This window comes from Falco naumanni, chromosome 1 (genome assembly GCF_017639655.2).
Source record: "Falco naumanni isolate bFalNau1 chromosome 1, bFalNau1.pat, whole genome shotgun sequence".
Classification (NCBI taxonomy): Eukaryota; Metazoa; Chordata; class Aves; order Falconiformes; family Falconidae; genus Falco; species Falco naumanni.
Window position 1 is genome coordinate 89,648,556 of NC_054054.1, and position 22,993 is coordinate 89,671,548.

The window sequence follows — 22,993 nt, forward strand, 5'->3', positions numbered from 1 at the left end:
GTTTCCCTGGCTTGCCTTGCCCTGCCCCCAAATGTGAAAAGAATCAAAGCAATTCACTAAGTTTTGCTGAGCAAAAAATATTTCTATAGCACAAAAAATATGCCATTCAGTATAGAAAAATCATGCCTTTGTAAGATAATCAAATCACTAGAGTTGGCAAATTAATAGTGGTTCTCTTTTTGTTCAGTAGCCTGGAGCTTAGGGCATCCCCTCGATGCATGGAGAGCTAATCCAGTTCTGTTTTCTGGCCATGGACAATTGTCATGCTGCAGAGCACATAACGGGCAGGTGACAAGGGATTCTGGGAAGAATCTACTTTTAACCTTGTTCCACTACAGAGAAACAGTCAGAAGGAGTATTTGTTTTAAATTCACTTCAGAATACCAGTAGGAGACAGAGCCAGGAGTTCTTCTGCACTCAGCCAAAACAGTTCCATTTTTTTTAAAGTATTCATTTAGAGAAAAGAGCCTTCTGGTGGTTACAACACTCCTTGTGTGTTGGTTTTAGCTCCAGTAAAGGTTAACAGAAATGGAAACAGAGTAATGCATTCAAGAAGAGTGACTCTGTTAGGTGAACTGATTTAACTCTAAGTAATAAGGCAATTTTTATTGTGATTTAAGCAATTATTTTTTTTTTACTTTAGGTTTCTTTTTTTTACAAGTGCCACCCATTTCTTAACTATTTCCAGACTGTATTTAATTTTAGCCAATATATTCTACTGGAAAGTCAACTTGTTGCTTACAATTACTTAAATATAAAAATGTAATCCTTGATCAGTATATAAAAAAAATTAATATGTATTTAGTCAGGTATCAAAAGCTTACACTTTTTATTCATACAGTGGTTTATATTATCAAGTTAGCATAAAACTATTTCATAATATTATAATTTGTAAAAAATAATACAAAAAGCCATGAGAATTTTTCCTGAGGTCAAGCTGCATTGCATATGCATAAAAATCTGGCGTATTAAGCAAAATCAAAATATCTGTCCAAACTGAATTAACAGTTTCTGGTCACCATCATCTCCAGTGCTTTATACCTACTAAGGAAAAATTTTGGGCTCATATAAAATTCCTCTTCCAGAAAGAGGAAGATGAGCTTTTCTGCTCTTCAAACTCCTGATGATTTTTCAGCTTTTACTTAACTGGTTTTGATATAAACTAAATAGTATACTTTAAAATCTGTAACTGTAAAATCATCAGTTACCTTCATTAACTTTTGTTGAAGATATACAGCGCACAGTTTTTCTCTGAAGTGGTGGGTTTGGCTTTTGTTAGAGATTTCTGCAGCAAGCCTGGGTTGCTTGGCTACTTAAATTAGATATATTTTATAGATGATAGTAATATACATCCTCTGTTATTTCATGGTTAGGAAGGAACTGAACCTCATCTGTCCTCCTTCCTAAAAAGTTCTTAAGCCCCCTGCTACAGTAGGAATTCTTTTCCACCGTTTCCAAAAATTTTCTTCATATGGATCCAAAAGCATTTTCTACCTGGATGTATTCAACAGGCTTGATCTCAATCATGGGTTTCAAATAACCCAAACTGGATTTTTAACAAATACTGTGTCCTTAAGATTAAGCCATGCAGCTATATCTGGGTCTTCTCATCCCATCCTACTCCAATTCAAATATGCAATATCCCTGCAGGAAGAGGGAACAGTCTTTAATTTCATTTGTCTTTACCTGTGGGGAGAAAATCCCACCCCCCCCCCAAAACACCAACAACAGACATCAAAATACCAGGTATCAATACTTTATTCAAAGGTATAATTCAAGGCAGTATCTTCTGGTTTGTAATATGGAAAAAAGTTGGACTGAAAGCAGTAAGAACAGCATGCTCCAGGTCAAAAAAAGCCCTTCTCTTCCAATAATCCCCTTTGGCAAAAGCGATCCAGACCGAGGAAAAAGATACCTTGCCACTTCGCACTTTCCCTGTCCTGGTGCGGTGTTTGAAGTTCTGTGCAATCTCAGTTCCAAATCCAGTGGAACTGTGTATCAGTGAAAAGCAATGACCTTTGAAAGCATTATGCTATCTCAACAGAATTCAGAAGCACAGAAGTACATTCAGAGTTAATTCACAACAGACATTGTGACAGAAACATCCAAAAAACATCCTCAGCCAGATCCAACCTATCGGATTCAAGCCTAAGGACCAGCTGGCCAAAGAACAGTTTCAAAAATCCAAGACACACAAATAGGGATTTGCTTGTCCCTCCAGCCACAGCAGAGAAAAAACAGGTTTCAGAGACAAAGCTCCTGTAGATGCAGTTTAAGGAAGGAGGGAAGTGACAAAAAAACCTTAAATCCTCAGAGACATGCATGTACGTCAGCTACTGCCAGTGCCAAGCATGATCAGCAGCCTAGCCTGACCAAGAATAAACAGAGCTAACGAGCCTGGAGCAGTGCCAATCAGCATTAGAGAAATTATGTGCCAGGCCAGGGAGTCAGCTAATCCACAGGAAGACTGTAAAAAACACTCCACAAGAGCTGCCGGAACTCACAGCTACCAGCTGCCAAAGGCTCCTACCCTTAGAGGCTTTTTAAAGTTTGGCTTTGGGATATCAAGCACAAGACCGCTGCTCAGCGTGGTATAGGGATAACAGAAGAAAAGAAGGAACAGAGTGCAAACTGGAAACTTGTTTTCATGTACAGTCCTACCCTGGAACTAGGAAAAAGGGAAGGGCAGCTTCCTTTACCTCAGGTTCCAATTGTTCATTCGGCATGGCAGCTTAGCTGGGTGCTAGAGCTAGCCAAAAGCACAGAGCTTAAGAGAAGCACATCAGCAAATGCAAAAAGTTATTACACACATCAGGAGAAAAGTTGTTGTCTTTACTTGTATAAAACAAAAAACCCACCAACCACCCAGCAACCAAAACCTCATCAAACTTCCATTATACAATATAAAGTATGATATCAAATTATCTGTAAAGTGTCATAAGGGCAGGATTTGCCTCCAGCTCAGCTGTTCTCCATCTCTACAGCCCCACCAACAAGCAGCACCAAGACATTTGCAAATCAAGACCCACAACAGAAATACACTTAAAGGCAAGCAAGCAAGAAAGACTAGCACACACAGCTTTGGGTTTGGCTACTGGCAGAATCTAGGGAAGCTCGACAACAGGATACTAGTTTTTCAGGGAAAAAGAGAAAACCAGGATTAAGACAAGCTGACTCAATATGGCTAAACACAAATACTCAAACCAATAGAAACCCAAACAACTGGGATTTGTAGTGATATAAAGCTGTAATTGTGATTATCCACATGTGATTGTAGCTAACAGCATTTTCCAAGTCAACACTTCTTTGGCAGCATGATATGTGGCTTGGTTTTCTTGTTTTGTTTGGTGGTTTTTTTTTTTTTTTTTTTAATTACATCAATAACTATAATCCTCACTTTAACAAAGTTGGGGTATTTTACTGGGGTTTTTCTTTTGTTTTTTAAGCCAGGACAGTAGATGTCTACCTTGGCACAGCAAACGCTCCTCCAAAGCCACACTTTGGCTTCCTTTTCTCCCCATTTGCTTTGACTGTATCCAAAATATTAGCCTCTCCAGATTCAAGCCAACACAGAAGCCAGTAGAAGCTGCAGGTACTCAACCCTTCTCCAAAATATAGGTCCCTTCAAAAATGTGATCTGGGACATGAAAACTGGACTGAGTATTCATGAAACACCAATGAGAGGCATTACTTCTACTGCCAGGAAGAAAAGCAGGTCACAGATTCCTTTTTATCCTTGCTGATAGCAACATTATCTGACAGATTTCCTAAATTTGTATGCCTTAACAGTCTGAAAAGAGAGAAAGCAAAAGGCAAGATCTTCCTCCCCCATACCAGTGGTTTTCTCCAACACCCCAATATCTACTGTGTACCCACCACATATGGAAAAAGCAACAGGCTATCCAAATTGCCTGGGCACTACTTTGGAATGTAGCTGAAGACAAATACGCAACCCACGGCTTCTGCCACCACCAGTAAATCAGAGCTTTCATTTGTACTTTATCTGTATTCCTGTTTGCGTCAGCATGGCAACACTCTGCCAGGCCGTGTCAGCCTGCTATCACGACTGAAAGTCAGTTCCAGAGCGCTACTGCAAGCCCTGAAGTATGGCTGCAACCAAGAGCATGCAACCGCTCTGCAAGAGGCTCAGAACAGGTCAGGCACAGAGATAACAGCAACAACTCCCAGTTAGTGTTGGTACTTCGCCCACCGGGTCCCAAGCTGGTTGAACAACACAAGGAGAATTTAAGAGGCTGAAGTTTTACCTACCGGAAACAGGCAATGTGCCAAGTTTCGTTAACAGTCTTGTAGAGACGCTGACCAGCAGCAATGCTGTCCCCGCATCCTAGACATCTCCAGACTTCTTCACCTGTATGCAAGAATAAAGTGACGTAAATAAAGAATACAGCAACCATTTCACATCAGAGAAAACAAGGATTGCTGCTTCCCTGATAGAGAACAACCTTAAATTAGACAACTGACAAGAAAGCCTTCACACACAGAAAGTTGAGCCAATACCAGGCAGTCTGTAATCCCAGAGAGTGGAGTTCCCAAATCGAACTCTGATGCCTTACATTTTTTTTTTCTCCAGACATAACATCACCCCCTGCTCCTTCACATTCTGCAGCAGAAAGCGATATGACCTTTTGCAGAAAACAGCTCAGTTACAGTTATGCTAGTCTTCAGAGCTGAGACTTCAGGAAGGCAGTTTGGTCTGGCGTAATGATTCCCACACAGAACCATGCTAGGCCAGGAAGCCAAGCTACTATTTCGCCCATGCCATTGACTCAGCATAAAATGTTTGTACTCATTTGTATAGTTAACTGGATTTCCCAGAACTGAAAGAAAGGAAAGGCAAGCTTTATTCACTAGAGCACAACTTGACTACCAGGAAGGAATTACACACTTGAATGAATATTCCTGTAGAGGCTGTACAGCCAACATCAGACTTAAGAAGAGGGGTTGATGCTATTTGCCTACTGCCCTTTCAGTAAATACTTCTTATATAGTTATAATAGTTTCTGCTCTAACTGCCATAGAGCCCCAGGGAGAGCTAGTTATTTAGATGCATCCAAGCTAGGAAAAGCAGTATGAAAACTTGAACACAAACAGTATTTGGCATACAGATAAATGCTATCCAGAATCCAAGCAGCTGTGCAGGCATAAAAAGAGAGTCAAGGATCTGGATGAGCACAGGATGGTGTAAGGACCATGTCACATAGCTGGGCAGATCTCAAACCTGTTTCTTCCCGTTACCAAAAGTTTACTTGCAGTAAGGTTGCATAAAGAAAGAAGTGGACTTCGAGAAGGAAAACCACTAACCACTGACTTCATTTTCCAAAGAACGTTGAAACTTGGTAGTTGCTCAGGCAAGTTGATACCAAGGTTAAGTTCCCTGAAGTTACACGAAATAGAAGCCACCAGCCTTCTATGTACTTTTACCCCACTGTGTAGGTCAATGACGTTTAAAATTAACTAAGGTGAAGATCTTCTTGTACGCTTTACATGGATAGCTGTATTTTGGAGAAAAAACTTGTTGCTCAGCCACAAGCAAGCACCACCCTTGCCAGCAGACTGGCAATACCCGTAAAGGTCTCCGTGCAGACTACAGGGCTAGAGAGGATTCATTCAAATGTGACATCTGGTTGCTACTTCACTTTCCAGCTAAGCACCAGCGCCACACCTGAGAGCGTGTCTGCACCCTCCTGCTATCTGGGGCACGGAGAACTGCACCTGACCTCAGATCTGCACAACAGAGCAAGGGTTAGGGGGAGAAACTTGGAAACAGCTGGCATCACCCACGTTCTTCTATAAAGCAAACTGCTTTTCAGCACAGCAAACAGGCTTGGAAATAAAAGGCAAAGCCACGTGTGCCCGTGGCTCCGTGCAAAGGCAGCAGACACTCTTCCCTCCGAGCAGTGCAAGCCCTAGAAGTCAGTGGAACTTCTGGAATTGCTGCCACTCCGCAAGCCAAAACCGCCTGCAGCCCAGACACCCCACAGCTCCGTCGCCTCCTGCTTGGTGCCACCAGCACGAGATGCAAACGTGAACACAAGCAGCGGATCCCATTTACAGGAATTTAGGGATAACGGCTGCGCCACAGCTGACTGAAAGCAACAGGCAATTCCCGCACGATGGAGCTTTACCCATCAGCTTCCCAACTCCAGGCAGCAGCCACCCTGCTTCCAGGTGCAGTGCCACAGCTGGTTAAGCGGGCTCCCAACGGCAAGCTGCAGCTCTATGTCCAACCGAAATCCGTTCAGTATCCCGGGGAAGGGACGGAAATGGAACCGAGCAGGAAACAGAGGGAAGGGAAAGGCGCAGGGACACGGCCCATGTAACAGGGCTGGCGGGTGCCCCAGGACAGCAGCGATGCCGCAGCGGCCAGAACCAGCGGCTCCTGCAGCCCCGGCGGGCACCGGCCAGCCCCCGCGGCCGAGAGGGCGACCCAGAGCCGAGCCGGGGCGAGCGCGGGAGCCGGGCCCAGGAGGAGCTGCCTCCAAGGCGCCCGGCCGCCCTCGGGGCGGGAACGCGCCCGGCCGCCCTCGGGGCGGGAACCCGCCCCACCGCCGCACCGGGGCCGCGAAGCGGCGGAGGCCGCCCGCCGGGCCCGCCCGCCGGCTCCCACACGGCACCCGGGGCAGGGGTAGCGTCCGGCCGGGCGCAGGCCGAGGAAGTCCCGCGGCGGGCCAGGCCCCCGCCCCGCGCACCTGCCGCCCCGCGGAGCCGCGCCCGCGTAGCTGCCGCCCAGGCGGAGAGGACAGCCGCGACCCCCGCCGCGTACGCGCCCCCCACCGCGGAGGCGCGGCCCGGCCCCTCACCTGGCGGCGCCTCCATCCCGCGCCGGCCTCGCCTCCGCCCCGGGCCCGCCCGCGCCCGGTGCCAGGGAACGCGCGGCGGGTCGCTCCGCACCTGGCCCGGGAGCGCGCTCGCGCGCGCGCCCCCCGCCCCTCTGCCCCTCGCTACCTCAGCGCTGCGCCCCGCCCCGAGGGCAGCCTCTCGCTCCCGCCCTTCCCCTCGCCGCAGGCCAATCGGCACTCCGCCCCCCTCACAGCCACAGGTCAATCACCGCGCTACTCCGCGGCGATCGTCCCGTCCCTTCCGCGGCGAGGACCAATGATAACACCGCCCCGCTGCCAGTCCCTCCCACCACGTGCCGTGGCGGGCAGCGGGCCCGGCCTCTCTCCCCGCGGAGGCCTACGTCAGCGCCGGGCCCGCTGCCGCTCGCGGGACGCCCCTGGCCCCCGCTGAGGGAGCAGCAAGCCCCCGTCTCTCCCGGGGCACGAACCAGCGACGGGCTCCCCACCCTCGAGGTAGGCCTCGGGCAGGCGCCTCACCTTGGTCTGTCGGCGAAGCACAAAAACAGTGGTACGCTCGGGTCAATGTAAAACCATTTTTTTAATTCTAAATCACTTTCACAACAGTGAAAATTAGTGAACGGTAATGGTAATGCACTAAACGAGCCGTTACAGGCTGTGTGCAGTCAGAGTACGGGAGGGGGAGTGGTACGATACAAAAAGCACACCGAAAAAAAGGTAGGAATGAAAGCGTTAACACTTTTGGACTATTTCATTCTTGGATTGCCAGAAAATAAGGACTCAGTCATGTTTCTGCAGCTACCTCCATCTAAATCCATTCTGTCTCCAACCAATAGATGGGGAAAAACCCAAAGCCATTAAAATTCTGTATTTGAAAACATAAGTGTTATTTATAGTTTCAATATCTCTTGAATCTATTACAGTCACTTTTTCTGTCCTCATTATCGGAAAAAGGCTTTAAAGTGATACCCCGCTCCTCCCTGGATAACCTCTGCTCTTAGCATCGACTTTCCCGATACAAAAAGGAGAAGGAAAACCACCCCGTTTGCTATCACACGACCTTTCCTTTTCCATCAGCAGGTGGTGCTGCCTGCTCATGAAAGGAAATCCAAGCTGCGACGTTGTACCACGGCCCGTTGCTCACAAGAACGCAATAAACAGCCTTTCTCCTAGAAAGGATCCTAGTTACCAAGGTACGCACTTGAGAAGAACCACATGCAGAAGAAGTTAAGCTTCTCAAAAGTGCCACACAACAAAAGTTGAAGCACCACTTCAACTATTTATAGTTGAGCGATATATTCTGCCACATTATCATCGAATTGGATGTAATTTTGACTAGATGTGGTAAAACACCGCAAGAAGCTTTGCAACGTTCTACTTGCCAAGTGGAATTTTGGAAGTTGGCAAGTAAAACTTCAGTCATCCCATGTCTTGATACTAAAAGTGAACAGTTTACAATTACATAAATAAGCTTCTACAACAATTAAGGTGTCCTGCCCAGGAACCTCATCCATACACTAGAAAAACCCTAGCTATTGAAACAAAGTTTCTATGAGTTGATTTTTTTCATCAGTTGTCTGTCTACTACCAGGGAAGTCACAATATTCACCTTGCAGGAAATCATCATGACTATCAGTGACCTGAATCAAAATAATCTAAAAATGTTAAGAGAAAAAAAAATGGAATTACCTAGTCAGAGAAATATTAAAACTGTTCATCTTGCTAGGGAATCTCTCATATCTGCTGTTCTGAAGGAATCTACACAAATACATCAGGAGTACTCTTTTAAAGCTGTAGACCCAACAGGATTCCAAAATGGCTACAGAGCACTCACCTTCTAAAATATTTTCCCCTCAGCACATAAATGGTTGTGGTCTTCTCCAGCACTTTGAATTAACGTCTTTGGTAGATACTGCAGACTCTTGCACTACAGCCATTCTGCTATGGCCTAGAGTAGCTGTATGCACGTGTAGAGAGCAGCTCTTCCAAACGTTCCCTACTGTAGCATAGGCTAGCAAAGGCAGGATCTCATTTTTCCTGTGTAATTTTACAGTTTGACAATTTTAACCTCAAAACACATGTAAAGATGCCTTTTGTTCCTCTCCCCAAACGAGCTGATCTCAGATCTGTAATAGGATTTTATTTGGAGTACATGACCTTGTGTAGAAAGTCTCAAAGCCTCAGGAAGAATAAACGTAGCTACAGTGACAAGGTTGTAAGGGGATTATCCATGAGTGCAGCCACAAGCCGCTGCGCAGAACCAAGGAAGACAACACTGTTTTGTCAGTGAGGAACTGGGCTGGGTGAGGCAGACAGGTGCATTGTACTGTTCAGCAATCCCACCCAGCTCCACAACGAGAGAATCTTCCAGTGTCTGGCTCCAGCAAATTCAGGCTTTAAAAAATTGCAGCATAAATTTGTATCCCTTCTTCTAACAGCCATTAGAACCGCTTCAGGAGGGGTTTTCCATCACACCAGGAAATAATAGCAAGAAAAGGAACCAATCTCCAAACCTGGTTCTATTTGCATCACGTGCTGTGCCCAAAGAGTCTCAGCAGTGCTGCAGAAGAGTTCCTGAAGAAGTTTGGATGTTGATGTGAAGACATTAAATAACATCCGCAGCTCTGGCAGATCCATCGTGGTTGCCAAACATGAGACACTGATCACACTGCAGAAGTTTCTTTACCTGCCCAGTCTACCTTGGGGCAACTGTTTTTTCACATAAACCTGGTGTCACTTATTGGCACAGGATTTCAAAGCAGCACTCCTTTTAGGAGCGGAGCTCAAAGCTAGGCCCATGGTTTGTAGCAGGAACCTGTTGTACAAGATAGCTGAGCTGAAATACGCTTTTTAACCAATGTTTAATTTCCAACTCTGGTACAAAATGCGAAATTCCTCATTGTGCTGTGGTACCATCAATTCCTGAAGGCCATAGTTAGCTACGGAACCAGACACCAAGAGGTTTAAAATGGGATGGGGATGCAGTTTGTAACTGTTTCAGTGGCCTTGCTGGCCATGAATATACAGAATAATGGAAAAGATTTATGCGATCAACAGCCAGAACATTATCACCAGAGCCACGAACAGGAAGAGGCGGGATAGGAACTGCTCATCCACATACTGAGGAGTCCCTGGAACAGCTGGAAAACAGGAAGTAAAAAAAAAACAACACAAAAACAATACAGTTCAGCTCCTTCCTCTTCTCCAGAATCATGTATATTTTGAACATAGTATATTCATAAATTGAAATATATGCAAGGAATCTACTCGGTGAGAAACTTGCTATTTCCTACCCTCAGACTGGCCAGCCATACAGGAAGATCAGAAGGAAGACAAGCCTCAGCTCCCTGAAGCAGGACTCATGGTAAACCTGCTCATGACTAATAGCAGCAGGCAGCTCCAAGTGCCAGAGTACAGGCAGGTCTGCCGACAGTGCTTCTGGGGACAGCGCTGAGCCAACTTCACTGTTCACGGTTTCCCTCCCAAGGAGCTTTAACTTGAGCGCTCCCCCCCATCAAGGTGAAGGATCTCTGAATAAGGAAATGGTAAAACAGTCAAAGCTCCCTGTGTAGCCTTGACCAAGGGAACTGCTGAAAAGCATGTGAGCTCTGAAGCTCAAGCCATGCCTTTCTGGAACTGCTGTATTGAATCCACAGGTGAGAAGCAGATAAAGAAGTTTGTTAAATTATGGCTGTTACAACAGCATATATTTACATACTCTTTAGCTCAGTCACACCTCCACACAAATTTTCAATGGACGGTGAAGTATAGTTTACAGGCAAGTTAATTTGACCCAAGGACAGCACAGCTCCTTGGCACCACAGGTGTAACATGAAGAATGCCATTCTGTTTCTCATAATTTCTAAGCCATATGGTATGGTGAAGATCTGCCAGCACAACCTCTCACAGAGGAAGTCCAGAAAATCCTGGCCAGGAGGTTTTCTTTTTTCAAAACAGGTAGACTCAGTTTGTCTACAGTGCAGATGGAGAGGAGGTTTTCCGGGGATTACCTAATTTCTAGGGAGAAGGCCACTACTTGGATTAACCCAACTGTTTTTTCTTAATTAAAAACAGTGAAATCATTTCACCAGAAAGTTACTTCTTGTGGAATACAGACAATTGTCTCAGAGATAAATTTCTGAGAAAGGAACAATCTCTGCTGTCATTATTTACAGAGCACCAGTTTAACTTTCTCCTTCTCATCTTTCAGAAAACAGTCCTTCCCTGCTGTTTTCAGAATACGAGTCTCCTTCATACGCACTTACTGACTCCTTTTTATTATTACTAGAAACTCTGGTCCAATTTGTCTCAGAAGGAGTTCACTGAAGTACCAGAGGAGACATTTGAATTAAAGGAGGAAAGTCTCCAGTGCCACGGTTCCTCTCCAGTTCTACTGTCCTCTCAGGAGGGCCTTCAGCAAATCGTATGGAAGTGACAAACTTGGTTTTTATATAAGCACTTGTATAAAATGTGTAAGCCATGGACTATGTTCTCTGCTGGGTGTTTCCCTCATTCTGTGTTTCCGTTTATAACACTGATCTACTTTACTTTTCAGAAAGTTTTGTCGTTTAGCAGGCTATTTGTTTGTTACAAGGAAGTTTTCAAAACATCTGTTTGTGACAGGACTCTTGGAGGAGATAGGATGCATTGTACCTGGAGGAGGTCGCCCGTCGTTTATGTTGAATGCTGTTGCAAATATACCAAAGGGAAACGCCCCAATTCCAAATGACATTTGGAAGCCACCATCGCCAAACCCAAAGCCCTGGAATCCCTGCAGAGAACAAAGCAACAGAAGAGAAAAAAGGTACCAATCATTTAAAGCCTATTTCAGAATATTTTGTAAAAGTGCAGACATTCCCTCTCACTGGCTTTCCTACAGCTGAAGGAGTACCATGCTGTCTGGCAGCTTTCAGTCTGCCACACTGTTGTTAAATACCACCTTAGTTCTCATGGTTTTAAAATGTTTCACACAGTAGCAAACTTGCCAGTGCAACCCAAAAGTTTGAGAAAATGAAAACTAAGAACCATGCTTGCTTGAAGGCCACAAATTAACAAAAGCAATTCTGTAAAGTTTCTCAACTCAAAATAATACGTATCTGCCAATATATCAAAATTAACACTACCAATTCTATTTGGAATGTCTTAACAACATATAAATAATTCTGTACTAACAGCTATTAGCCATATAACTATATGAAAGGCATTGTAAAAAAATTACCTGCATTGATTTTCACAATACATGTGCATCATTTAAACATTCAGTACAGTGATAAATTGCTAGTGGGATGCATAGAATATTATACAGAAGAATGGTACAAAAAAAATAAATTACCAGGGGGACTCTAATTAAGGTGGCAGATAAAGTCATCTGGGGCAGGAATGCAAGACATAAGGAAAGGAGGAAAAAAGGAAGAGTTACAATGCAACAACATTGACCCCTATAGGCTCCAGACTAAAATACCACATCAAGTCAAAAGATTAATCTGGATCAAGATGAATCCTACTGTATAAAAGCAGTGCACTGTTTAAGAACCAACTGTATATGAATTTAAGTAGTTGTCTCACATTTAAAAACTATGGAGAGCTCACAGTTCTGTGATCCAGCAAACTGTCCTCTTGTCTCAGAATTAAAAGTGTGATACCAATTCTGAAAAACCCTCTGGTCTATCACCTCCGAACAGTGAGAGGACAAAGGTGATTTCACCCATAAAACAAGAGCCAGACATTTCTGGGTTGATCCTTGATTTGAGGAGTTAAGTCTTTTGACTATGACTCTTCTCAAACTTTTTGCCATTAACTATCAGTGACAGCAAAGCACTCTGCATGGCAGGTCCTGCACCTGTAGAGACAGGAGGGCAGCATCACTACTGCTAGGTCTTCATACCAGATTCCTCTGACTTAGGGAAGCAGTAGCTAAAAGGTTCAAATGAGGTACAGCAGCTGATTTAATAAGAAGGCAACTCCCTAGCGAGAGAGAACAACTGAGCTCCCAATACATACAGTACAGAAATGTTCCTTATTCACACCCAGCAGAGTTGTTTGCTTGAAGCGTGAGGTATACAAACACTCTCCAAGGACCCTAGGCACAGTTACACAGAAACATGCAACTGTTTCATCAGGTCATGCTCGCTGCCATCATGCTAAAGAACACTGTGGTCTGTCCTAGTGGCTACTCCCACATCTGTTCAACCTACGCAAGCTGCTGTTTACATTCACCCTATGCAATCTCCTCAATAAAACCACAGATCCCTCTTCAAATTGACAAATATCCAAGAGATATCTACATTCTTTCTCTTGTAATGCCATGGTACAGGAACATCCCACAGAAATGCTAGAAGCAGGCATCAGTGCCAAAAACGTAAGTTCTCACATGGATTATACACTGCCATGACAAGTATAGTTTGACAGAAATATACTTCCACAAAGAATTTTCAAAGCAAAGCGTTCCTTGTATTTATATATGGAGAATGATCAAGTATGGAGAGCCTTTCCAGTGATGCCATACAGAGCTGTTTTCATGAAGTACAATTCAAGTTAGCCCATTCTTTGGGATGCTAAGGAGTACTACAGGCACGGAATCTTCTGCCACATCACAGATATCAATTATTCATGAACAACCTACTGGGAATGAGTAAGGAATGTAAACTATAGGATCCTCACACAGGATCGCATGCACACATTATGTCCTCCAGGATGAGTAAATACCACCATCAATATAAACAACTGATTTGCCCAAGCCTGTTTCTTCACTTACCCCTCTGTTCTCTGGTTCAGGTCTCTGTCCTTGGGGTCGTGGTGGAGTTTTCTCTCTGCAGGAAGTTGTGAAATTAGCTCAAGTGCAAGGATACATGACAACAGTATCTGCAATAACCTGGCTAATAAGACAGAAAAAACATAAAGCACGCTCTCACAGGGCTGTGTTACAGACCACCCAGTTTATGAACCTTCAGCATCACATCGTGAATTAAGATACTGTACTTTTGTGTAACAAAGTCCTATTGCAAAGTCTAGAAACTGAGGACATGAACAATTTATATAAGCTTCTCCAGTCAGATAACATTGATTGCAACCTGCCACTCGTAACTGATAATTAGCAACCAATTTAAATTGAAATAAACTGCCAGTTGAACAAGAAATAAGGTGTGCAAATCCAGGTCCTGAAAAAGCCAGAAATATTTGACAGAAATGGCAGTTCCATCTCTCTTTTGACAAAGTATTTCATATTGTGATTCCAGCACTTTGACAGTTTAATCTTAAGACCTTAAACTGAAGTTTAATCTTAAGTTTTCACATAAAAGTAGTTGTATTTAAGTTTCTTACCTGGGGTCCTGCTGCCCAGTGCTACCTCTTCCATACAGAGGAATAACTTTATCTCGACTGATTCCTGCTTTGCAGACAGGACACACTTGTCTGTTTGGCCTGGTCTCTAGCCACTAAAAGGAAGAAAATTATAAGAAAATTAGTGAAAGACCATGAAAACCACAACACACAAACCTCACTTGCAGCAAGGCAGAGAGACTTCAGCAATTTCTCAGAAAGCCATGGAGCAAAACATTTTAGTAAGTGTCAAGAACTCTCCGAAGTAGAGTTCGCATTTTTTCTGTTGTTCTGGTACAATCTACTTGCTGATGTGTACTGCACCGGAGTAAAACATGAATAAATAAATGGTACCAACAGTCCTGCATAGGCCAAGAGCTAGTGCAGATACCTTCCTTTCATCTACCTTTTCTATAATGGTACCACAATATAAAATGCTACACATGCAGAGAAGTACACTCAGCACTTAAGGCTGCAAACTAATACCCTGTGAACTGCCTACCAAAATTGGGAACACTCAGTGTTTAAGAAACTGAAAAGGGGGAGGCAAGTGGAACAGAAACAGTTTTATTTTTGCTGAAAGAGCAGATTGCAAGGTGTTGCGCATGAAGTTGCATTAGCAGGTTGCGATTGCCCTGGAGAGAAAGCAGCACATTTGAGAAGAGGGGGATACTCCAGAGAACCAAGGGCTTTATTGAGAAACATAAGCTGATGAAAGACAAAGTAAAAGGAAACCTGTCTTACCTGGTGTAAACAAGGCCAACTGTGAGCATTCCCAGGACAATTTGTTCACGCAGCAGGAAAAGAGGGGAAAACAGAATTAGTTACCGACAACTTGATCCAACAAATGTATCATGTACCATGGATGGCACAGCTTGGAGACAACAGAATCCTGGAATCCAGCTGGGCCAGTTCTATAACCACCTATTAAAATAATTTCTGAAAGCACAGTCCAAGACCAATCTCCACTGGTCTTTCAGGTTATGCAGTCTAGGTTGCTAACGTGATTCTCTGCATATCACCTTTGATTCCTGGGTCCTTGTCCATACCAAAGGCCCACAGGGAAGCTTAATTAATCTTAGTGTTTACTGTACAGATTTTCTCTTCTGATACCATGAAAGATATCCCTAAGCTAAGCTGCAAAGGAGGAAGACGTCAGCAAGAAGACTTTAGGATCTTCAAAAGAGTTATGCAAGGGACATTTAGCTAAAACACTGGCCACGTTCACAGAGTCATAAAATAACCCAGGCTGGACTTAAGGTACCTCAGAGAGCCTCTAGTCCCACGTGGTGCTCAGAGCAGGGTTAGCTACTGAGATCAGACCCAGTTGCTCAGGGCAGAGAAATTCTCATTACACAGAAGTACTCAAGATTACATTAATATGGCAACTTAAAAAAAGGTCAGAGGCAAACGAGCAAGCTACAAGATAAAACTGCTAAACAGCCATCTGCTTTCAAAGTGGTCCTGTGGTACAGACAAGATACATGCTGTTTTTAAGGTTCTGTTCTTCCAAATCCCTTTGTGCAATAATTTAACCTATCTTAACATGCCATCAGCAAGTGATTTTCTATCTCCTCCTAGAATAAAACCCTCGACTTTCAGAGGTTACATACATTTACGCAGAAAAAAATTAAAACGCTCTTTTAGGTCTTGTTTTATTAAAGAGCATAATTTAACCTACCGGGTTAAAATATACTCCTCCCCCAAAAAACCCAAAACATTTGGCCATTTCAATCTTTAGTAACTTCTTATCATTCAAGAAAGAGTATATTCTAGATCAATTTACCTAAATAAGAAATGCTGCACACATATTATATTTGTGTGATACGTTCCCCTGTCAGATCAAAGAACTGAAAAGTTAGTATTACAACTGCAATACCATGGGAAAAGAGAAATAGCCCACACGTAAAAGCCTGTTATCTTTTCCTTTTTTTTTTAAATGATATCAAAAGGAAAAAAGAGCAAGCTTGTAGGAAGTATGAAAACTACAGTTTGGCCTCCAGAACCTAGTTTCAGATGCAGGTTTAGGTATGCACAGGTTAGAAACAAATTTAGGTCTGAACGCAATATTCATACTAGACCAGCCAGTACAAACAACACACATAACAAGCAGTATCAATGACCACTGAACTATGTGGGGATACTTGTTTGTTTGCTTTCACAAAATAATCCAGAAGTATAGGAAGTTTAAAGACACAAAAACCCCACTCCCTGGAACATGAGCAAAGAAAAAATTTAGGAGCAAGACCAAACTGCTCCTAAACCAAAACCATGGCCCTTCCTCATTTTATTTGTCATTTAGAATTACAAAAATCGTAGGCTTTTCTATGATCAGAGATACATATGGTGCTCTGGTTAATCTGTGGGGGCTTGAATACTTACCAGAAGAGATGTCCACACAAGCTGATAACTGCATCCTTAGCAGTGTCTAAACAGATGTTACATTCAAAAGTGTTGTCTTGATTAGTATTGTCCCCAGCACCATTACTGCTACTGCTGCCACTGGTCCCTCCAGTATTGGAGTTCTTTGTTGATGTAGAAGTCGTGGGTCCTTTGCTTGCCATCCTCAAGAACGACCCAGACACAAGCTCAAGAAAATTTTCCTGTTGGAATCCTAGCAGTGATAAAACAAAACAAACACAAAACCAAACAACTTTTTAGCATTATAACATTGTATTCTTGTCCTGTTCAAAACTGGTAGTGATTTATCTAAGAAGCACTTGAATCCTGTTGTTGATGGTTTTAGTTTAACATAGCCAAGAGGGATCTTTTTTTAGAAACTAAGCTACTTTAAAGTCCTGTAGTATGACCTGGCTGGTATGTGACCTGTATTTTAAAGTTACCAATAAGCAACTGAGATCCACAGCCAAAACAAAACCATCTTCATTTTCTCATAAATGCCATCTGCTATGAGAAGAATGAGCTCACCTAGTTATACATGCTCTTCCAAAAATTCAATGCAAGTTATAACTGTGAGTGCAGTCTGAAATAGGATTTAATCATGTAGCAATTCACAGTTTGGACAGACAGACTTAATGCACAGTTTTAAGTTCCATGTTCATTAATTTGGAGTATTAATGATAATAACGGCAAGAAAATGTAGCTTAGTACTTACTGGTCTCATGAGCAGTATATTGCTGATATCACAGCAGCATGTTGATATAACTATCAAACATTTTTAGTACTTTCAAATGCAAATATTTCAATCTAGTAGTAATGCAGAAGTATTAAAAATTTTACTTTAATGTGCTTTAATTTTACATACATGCTTTCACCTCTCATTAACATCATCGTATTTATCAAACACCACCATTTCTTTTATTTCAGTAGCAACAACTTCTGCAGTCTAACTCCTTGGTATGCAAATTCCATAGTACCTAAAACTTTGAGACTCAACACAAAGCATTTACATTTCCAGAAACTCTTTTACCAGTACAGGTCTTTAAATCCAAGAACTAAGACAGTTTCAGCAGTTACAGAAATTAATTCATCAAAACAAAAATGTTTAAAATACTCCACTGTGCTTTTCATGAAACTCTGATATCATGTTGCTGCTACAAGGATATGAATACTTAGACAAGGTTGTGAGAAAGAAACAGGTGATTATCTGAACTTTTTGCAAGTGTAATAACAGTTAAGCATCTTAAAAGGGCAACCTCAATTTCTCCGAAGCTAACCTCTTGGCAAACTTACCCCACAAGCATTAAATGCTTTCCTTAGTGTCCCCTCTTTGTAGCAGCGCTGAAGCACAGGTACAGGGCAGTAAAATAAAACCTCAGTATCTCTAGCTGGTTTTGTCAACAGCTTTTTTCATAAATACAATCCCACTGCACGGTCAAGAAAGCATAATACTCAAGCCTAATGAAGGTATTGCAACGAAGACACTCAATTACAGCAAGTGAAATATATTTTTGTAGAGCTTTTTCACTCAGTTACATCATTTTGCAGTGTCCCAGAAGGGCAGCTTTGTATTCACAGATGCTGCACTTCAACACACATTGCTTTCAGCAGTGCTGACTCTTAGCATTTCACATCATGACTTCATTTACACTCGGCAGCAACACAGTTTGTTGTACAAAATGAAAATGTGTGTTAGTTTAAGGCAGATGGAAATGCTGCGAGCCCACAAACTATATGCTAGAGATTCTTGGATTTTTCACACATCCTTACTACAAGAATCTTCAGCCTATCTTGCTCAGTAGTTTAATGCTTGAAAACTTACCAACTTGGACCTATATATATATTTGCTGGGAATTAATATCAAAACTGAGAATACCTTAAAACTAAGAGGAGGTCAACACGTTGTAAAAATCACTAGTGTAATTTTATGGAATGGGCACAAGAAATATCTGGCTCTTGTATCTTGACATGTAACACAAGGAAAGCATGTAGAAGAGGTAAATAAATTAATTTTTGTGTCCATAAAAACACTGTAAAAAATATCTTTTTTTTCCAAATTAAATTCCATATATTTGACACCAGAAATCTGGAGACTCATGAAAAAGATAAAATCTGTACCTTCAGAAACACCTACTTTAAAACCCCTCAGCTTTTAGTAACAATGAAAAATAAGTAAATCATTAAGTTATGAAGAAGGATGATAGCGAAATCCATAGGAATATCAGTAATGTAATGGAATAAAGATAGCAGAGACAGAAGAAAGATCAAAACGATATAATGCAACAGGCACTGCATCTACTCTCCTAGAAGGTGGTCATTCCTGAAGTCTGTACTGGGATCCTCTCTTCTTTGTCTCTCCACAGGCTGATTGGGCCTGATGACGTATTAGGATGTAACCAATTTAAAATATAAAAAATATATCAAAAAACAATAATAAAAATCATCAATCTTACTCTGAAAAGCTTTCTCAAACATTTGCTCTTGTCCATGGAATACCCTTTAACATAACTAGGTCTATGACAAGAGCTGTTGGGGTCTGTTCATCTGCAAATCACACCACACAAACACAAACAGCAAGCATGAAACAGCATCCAATGGCTAAACTTACATTGGATAATCATACATCGTGTCACTTGTGAGCATAGTCAGTGAATCCTAAAGTAGAAGTTCAACTGCAAAATTCAACTTATTTTGAGTATAGAACAAGCTCAAAATTGTTGAAATGTCACTTGAACTACTTAAACTCTGAGACAGATTTTTTTAGGGGAAAAAAAACCCCAAAGAAACAAACCAGAAGTAAACCACAAACTGAAACAAAACCAACCAACCAACACAACAGGCTAAACCAACACCATTTTCACTTCGATTTAGAGTTCAGAATGAAGACTGTGAGTACACCGGTATAGAACATGACTTTTGGAGCTAGGTAAACAGAATTTAGAGATGCTAGTCCAGTTTGTTAAACCACTGTTCTTTAGACCAGGTCTCCAAATCAACCCTAGATGCATGATGAGTAGCAAACAAGTGAAAGGATATACAAACCAGCTGTAATCTAACTGCAAGTGTTCAAACATCATCCCTATTTTCTTTCTTGCTTCTTTGTTCTCTAGATATCGACAGGAAAACAGCATCTTTGTTACTTAAAAGCCATCTGTATTGGCAGTTTATTTCCTTTAAATCATGACCCCTATGATAACCCAACAGGCTGTTCTGAAAATGCCTGAATCACTGACATTTACTACATCCAAGAATCAAGGGTGGCAACAGATGAATGGTTAAGAAACAAAGAACCCATTTTCACGTAGTCTTCCTAAATAAAAAAAGTCTGGTGGAGCATGAAGAAGACACGGAAGTGAAGATACATGTTTAGGGATCCAGCCCAAATCCCACTGAGTTGCGTAAAGAATAAGCATGGCTGAAAGAGTAGGTGAAACCGGACCCCTGAGCAGCAGACGACACACTGGGACGTGAAAGCTTCATGACAACTGAAAGCACAGGAGGTCCATGCAAGAAGTAAATGCAGAAAACTGGGAAGGTCTATATACTGTGAACAAATCTCACTAACAGGCAGCAAGAAATACATTTTACTCAAATACTTTAAAAATTAAATCTATAAATCTAGTGGGAGCAACTGCACACCAGGAAAATGGGAGCCCAATGGCTACTGTAAAAGATCAAGTTTCTGAGCTTAGCAAATGAAAAATGACTGCATTTGCTCAAGTACACTGACCCAACTAACAATACAAGAGAAACACTTCCAAGACAGACTGGGAGAGTTTCCACCATAAGTTAAAGCATACAAAAACATCCACTGGAAGCATAGCAGCTGGACAATAATTCAACCTGAGAAAGACAGAGAAGCATTCAAAGCTCATGTCATCTGTATGAAGCAGTTGTACATGTTCGCAGCATTACAACATTAGGGTGTTTCAAGTATTTAATCTTCCTTCACAAGCAATGAGAAAATTTTCTGGTGAGGATATAGGCTCTGGTTAGTTTATTAATAAACTCCAAAGTTTATTCCTCTTTGCAGTATCTAATACATAACAACGAAATAAAGAGAGCAGCATTGTTGGATGCTCCAAAATTCCACTAGAAAGACACTTTTCCATATTCCTTTCTGAATGAATCTTACTTTATCTAGGATTACTGAAATTGAAATAATCCAAATATAGTTTGTTTCTAAAAGAAGTTCTAATTTAGTTTCTGATTTTTTTTCTGCTTAAATCAGCAGGAAAACTTGTAAGTGGGTGTGTTTATACAAATTCCGAGTAATACTTTTAGGTTTAGAACTTCTAATGTTAATTTTATAAAATTTGTCATATGCATCTTAAAATTACATCGTCACTGTAGCGATAAGAAAAATAACCTGATTAAGTTTAACAAAAATCTAATTCTTAGCCTATTACAGTTGCCCAGACTTCAAGTAAAATGAACAGGCAACCTTAGTTGATAATTGTTGACAGTGCCTAAAGTACATTTACTTCTTGACAGTCATTTTTTTACCTCTCACTAGCTTTTTATTGTCCCCCAAACGTGTTACATTTTAACACCCCAGAACCATTTCTGGAGTTCATCTTTTCACTTCCTGTAACCCCTAAGGCAACACAGACCCACATTTCAGTATTACCACGCAGTGGTCCCAGCCTACAAGTCTGCGTGATCGCTTGGTCTTGCAAAATCAGCCACTTGCCCTTGCTTGGCCTCGTTTCATTAACTGGGATGCTGCAACCTATGTCTGCCTTACAGTTGCTGCTTCCAGGATCAGAGCCCTGGTGAAAGGCTGTTCTGGCAGCTCCGAGGAGTCAATGCACCTCACAAATGCAAGGCGTTGTTACAAACTATCAAAAAAACCCCCAACAAACCCAAGTAATTCTAATTTTTAACCATCCCATAAAAGTCTAATATAGACGCCATGAAAACGTTGCACAAATCTAGACACTTATCCTCTTACCTCATAAAGTCCAAAGGAGAAAAAAAAAAAAAAAAAAGAAACCCGACGTAATCAGTTGGGTAATACTGCCTGAGCATTCTCCTGGTTTGGAGCGTTATGTAAAATATTAAATGCCCTTTCAGTGGGCTAACCAGGCTAGCAGCAAAATGTCAAAATAAAATACTAGTGATTTAAGAAGCAGTAAGCGATTCCCAACAGAAAATAAACAATAAACGAAGGCACATACCAGAAGCTAACGCCCCGTGACCGTGCCCTGAGCCACCTAGCCGCGGCGAACGGGCGCCGCTCGGCAGAGGCCGCGGGCCGGGCCGCGCTGCCAGGGCGCCGGGCACCAGCAGGCCGCCGTGCACCGGGGCTGCACAGGCAAACCTCGCAGGCGGCCCCGGGCCGGCGCTCCGGCAGCCACGGTGGCACACGCCGGGCCAGGACACCGGGGCCGACCGGGGCCGGCCGAGGCCGGGGCTCCCGCGGCGCCCCCGCCCCCGCTTCGCTCGTTTTAAACGGACGCACGGCCTCTGGCGGCCCCCGGCGCGGAGCGGCCCGGCCCGCTCCCTTCGCGACCCAGAGCCGCCGCCCGGCCCCTGCTCTCCCCGCCCCGCCACCAGCCGCGATCCGTCCGGCTCACCAGCGGCTCTCGCTGCTCCCCGGCCGCAGCCCCCCGCCGCGGAGCCGCTCCCCTGCCAGCGGCCGCCGTCACCTGATCGCCCGGAAGCCCGGCCCTGGCGGAAGGGACCGGCCTCCCCGCCGCCGCGCCGGGCCGCAGGGCCGCGTTCCGCCCGGCCGGGGCCCCGCCGCGCTGCCTCCGGGGAGACGGGCCGGCGGCGCTCGGGCCGGGCGCGGCGTGTCCCGGGCTCCCCGGACGGTCAGCGCTGCCGGCCCGCCCGCCCTGCCCCCCCCGGCCCCCCAGCCGGGCGCCCCGGCCGGTTGTTACCTCAGCGAGGGAACCGATTCGGTGCGAACCGGCTGGGGCTGGCGGCGCGTTCAGCCCCCGCTCGGCAGCCGGCGGCGTCACCCCCGCCTGCGCGCTCCCGGTGACTTTCAGCTCTGTTTCTGTTGCAGTTTGGCTGCCCGCTCATCGCGAGGTGCTGCGGGGGCCGTGTCCAAACGCCCGGCTCTGGAAAGAGCAAAAGCTTCGTCTCGCCAACGGCAGCAAATGAGGGAAAAAATTTTTGGCCCAAAGAGGGAAGGCAGGCAGGCAGGCGGCAGCTTTGAGGGAAACAAACACTTCAAATGTGTGTGCAGAGCCCTAGGAACTGAGCAGAGGAGCATCTCCAGGATGGAAACAGCTTTAGAAAGGTACTGACACAGCTGTGAGAAACCACAGACAGAGGGGGACAAAAGGGAGGGAGAGGAAGGGACCTGGTGTCTGCAGGAGTGGGTCAGACAGGGCCGAGACAGGTGACTGAGGCACCTCTGAAGGGTTTTGTCCCTGTGCTGAGGGAACCCCACCAGTCCTGAGGACACCGAGGCAGAAAGCAGTGCGAAACTTCTTGTTTCACACAGT

The 22,993-nt window shown here is 43.7% G+C and overlaps 2 protein-coding genes and 1 long non-coding RNA gene across 5 annotated transcripts in view; 1 reads left to right on the plus strand and 2 right to left on the minus strand.

Moving 5' to 3' along the window:
• LIMK2 (LIM domain kinase 2) overlaps positions 1–6,952 on the minus strand; it is a 32,401-nt gene extending 25,449 nt beyond the window's left edge. The window contains exons 1-2 of the mRNA XM_040604999.1: positions 6,822–6,952; positions 4,270–4,369 (exon numbers count right to left, since the gene is read on the minus strand). Coding sequence (XP_040460933.1) covers positions 4,270–4,369; positions 6,822–6,837 — 116 coding nt within the window. The 5' untranslated portion in view covers positions 6,838–6,952. The remainder of the gene's footprint in view (positions 1–4,269; positions 4,370–6,821) is intronic.
• Positions 6,953–7,379: 427 nt separating this feature from the next.
• Positions 7,380–22,507, minus strand: RNF185 (ring finger protein 185). Of its 3 annotated transcripts, none has more exons than XM_040605086.1 (7): positions 22,421–22,507; positions 16,518–16,749; positions 14,880–14,898; positions 14,139–14,251; positions 13,573–13,627; positions 11,472–11,589; positions 7,380–9,958 (listed from the first exon to the last, which is right to left on the minus strand). In XM_040605086.1, the coding sequence occupies exons 2-7, from the start codon at positions 16,697–16,699 to the stop codon at positions 9,861–9,863; spliced, it is 585 nt and encodes a 194-aa protein (XP_040461020.1). In that variant the 5' UTR covers positions 16,700–16,749; positions 22,421–22,507; the 3' UTR covers positions 7,380–9,860. The 3 variants fall into 3 exon arrangements, with proteins under 3 accessions (XP_040461020.1, XP_040461011.1, XP_040461029.1); XM_040605077.1 differs by lacking the exon at positions 22,421–22,507 and adding an exon at positions 22,115–22,234; XM_040605095.1 differs by lacking the exon at positions 22,421–22,507 and adding an exon at positions 21,716–21,739.
• Positions 11,524–20,452, plus strand: LOC121093189. The gene is made up of 2 exons (XR_005829522.1): positions 11,524–11,622; positions 19,646–20,452. It is a non-coding gene; the product is annotated as an uncharacterized LOC121093189 (long non-coding RNA).
• Positions 22,508–22,993: the final 486 nt, after the last annotated feature.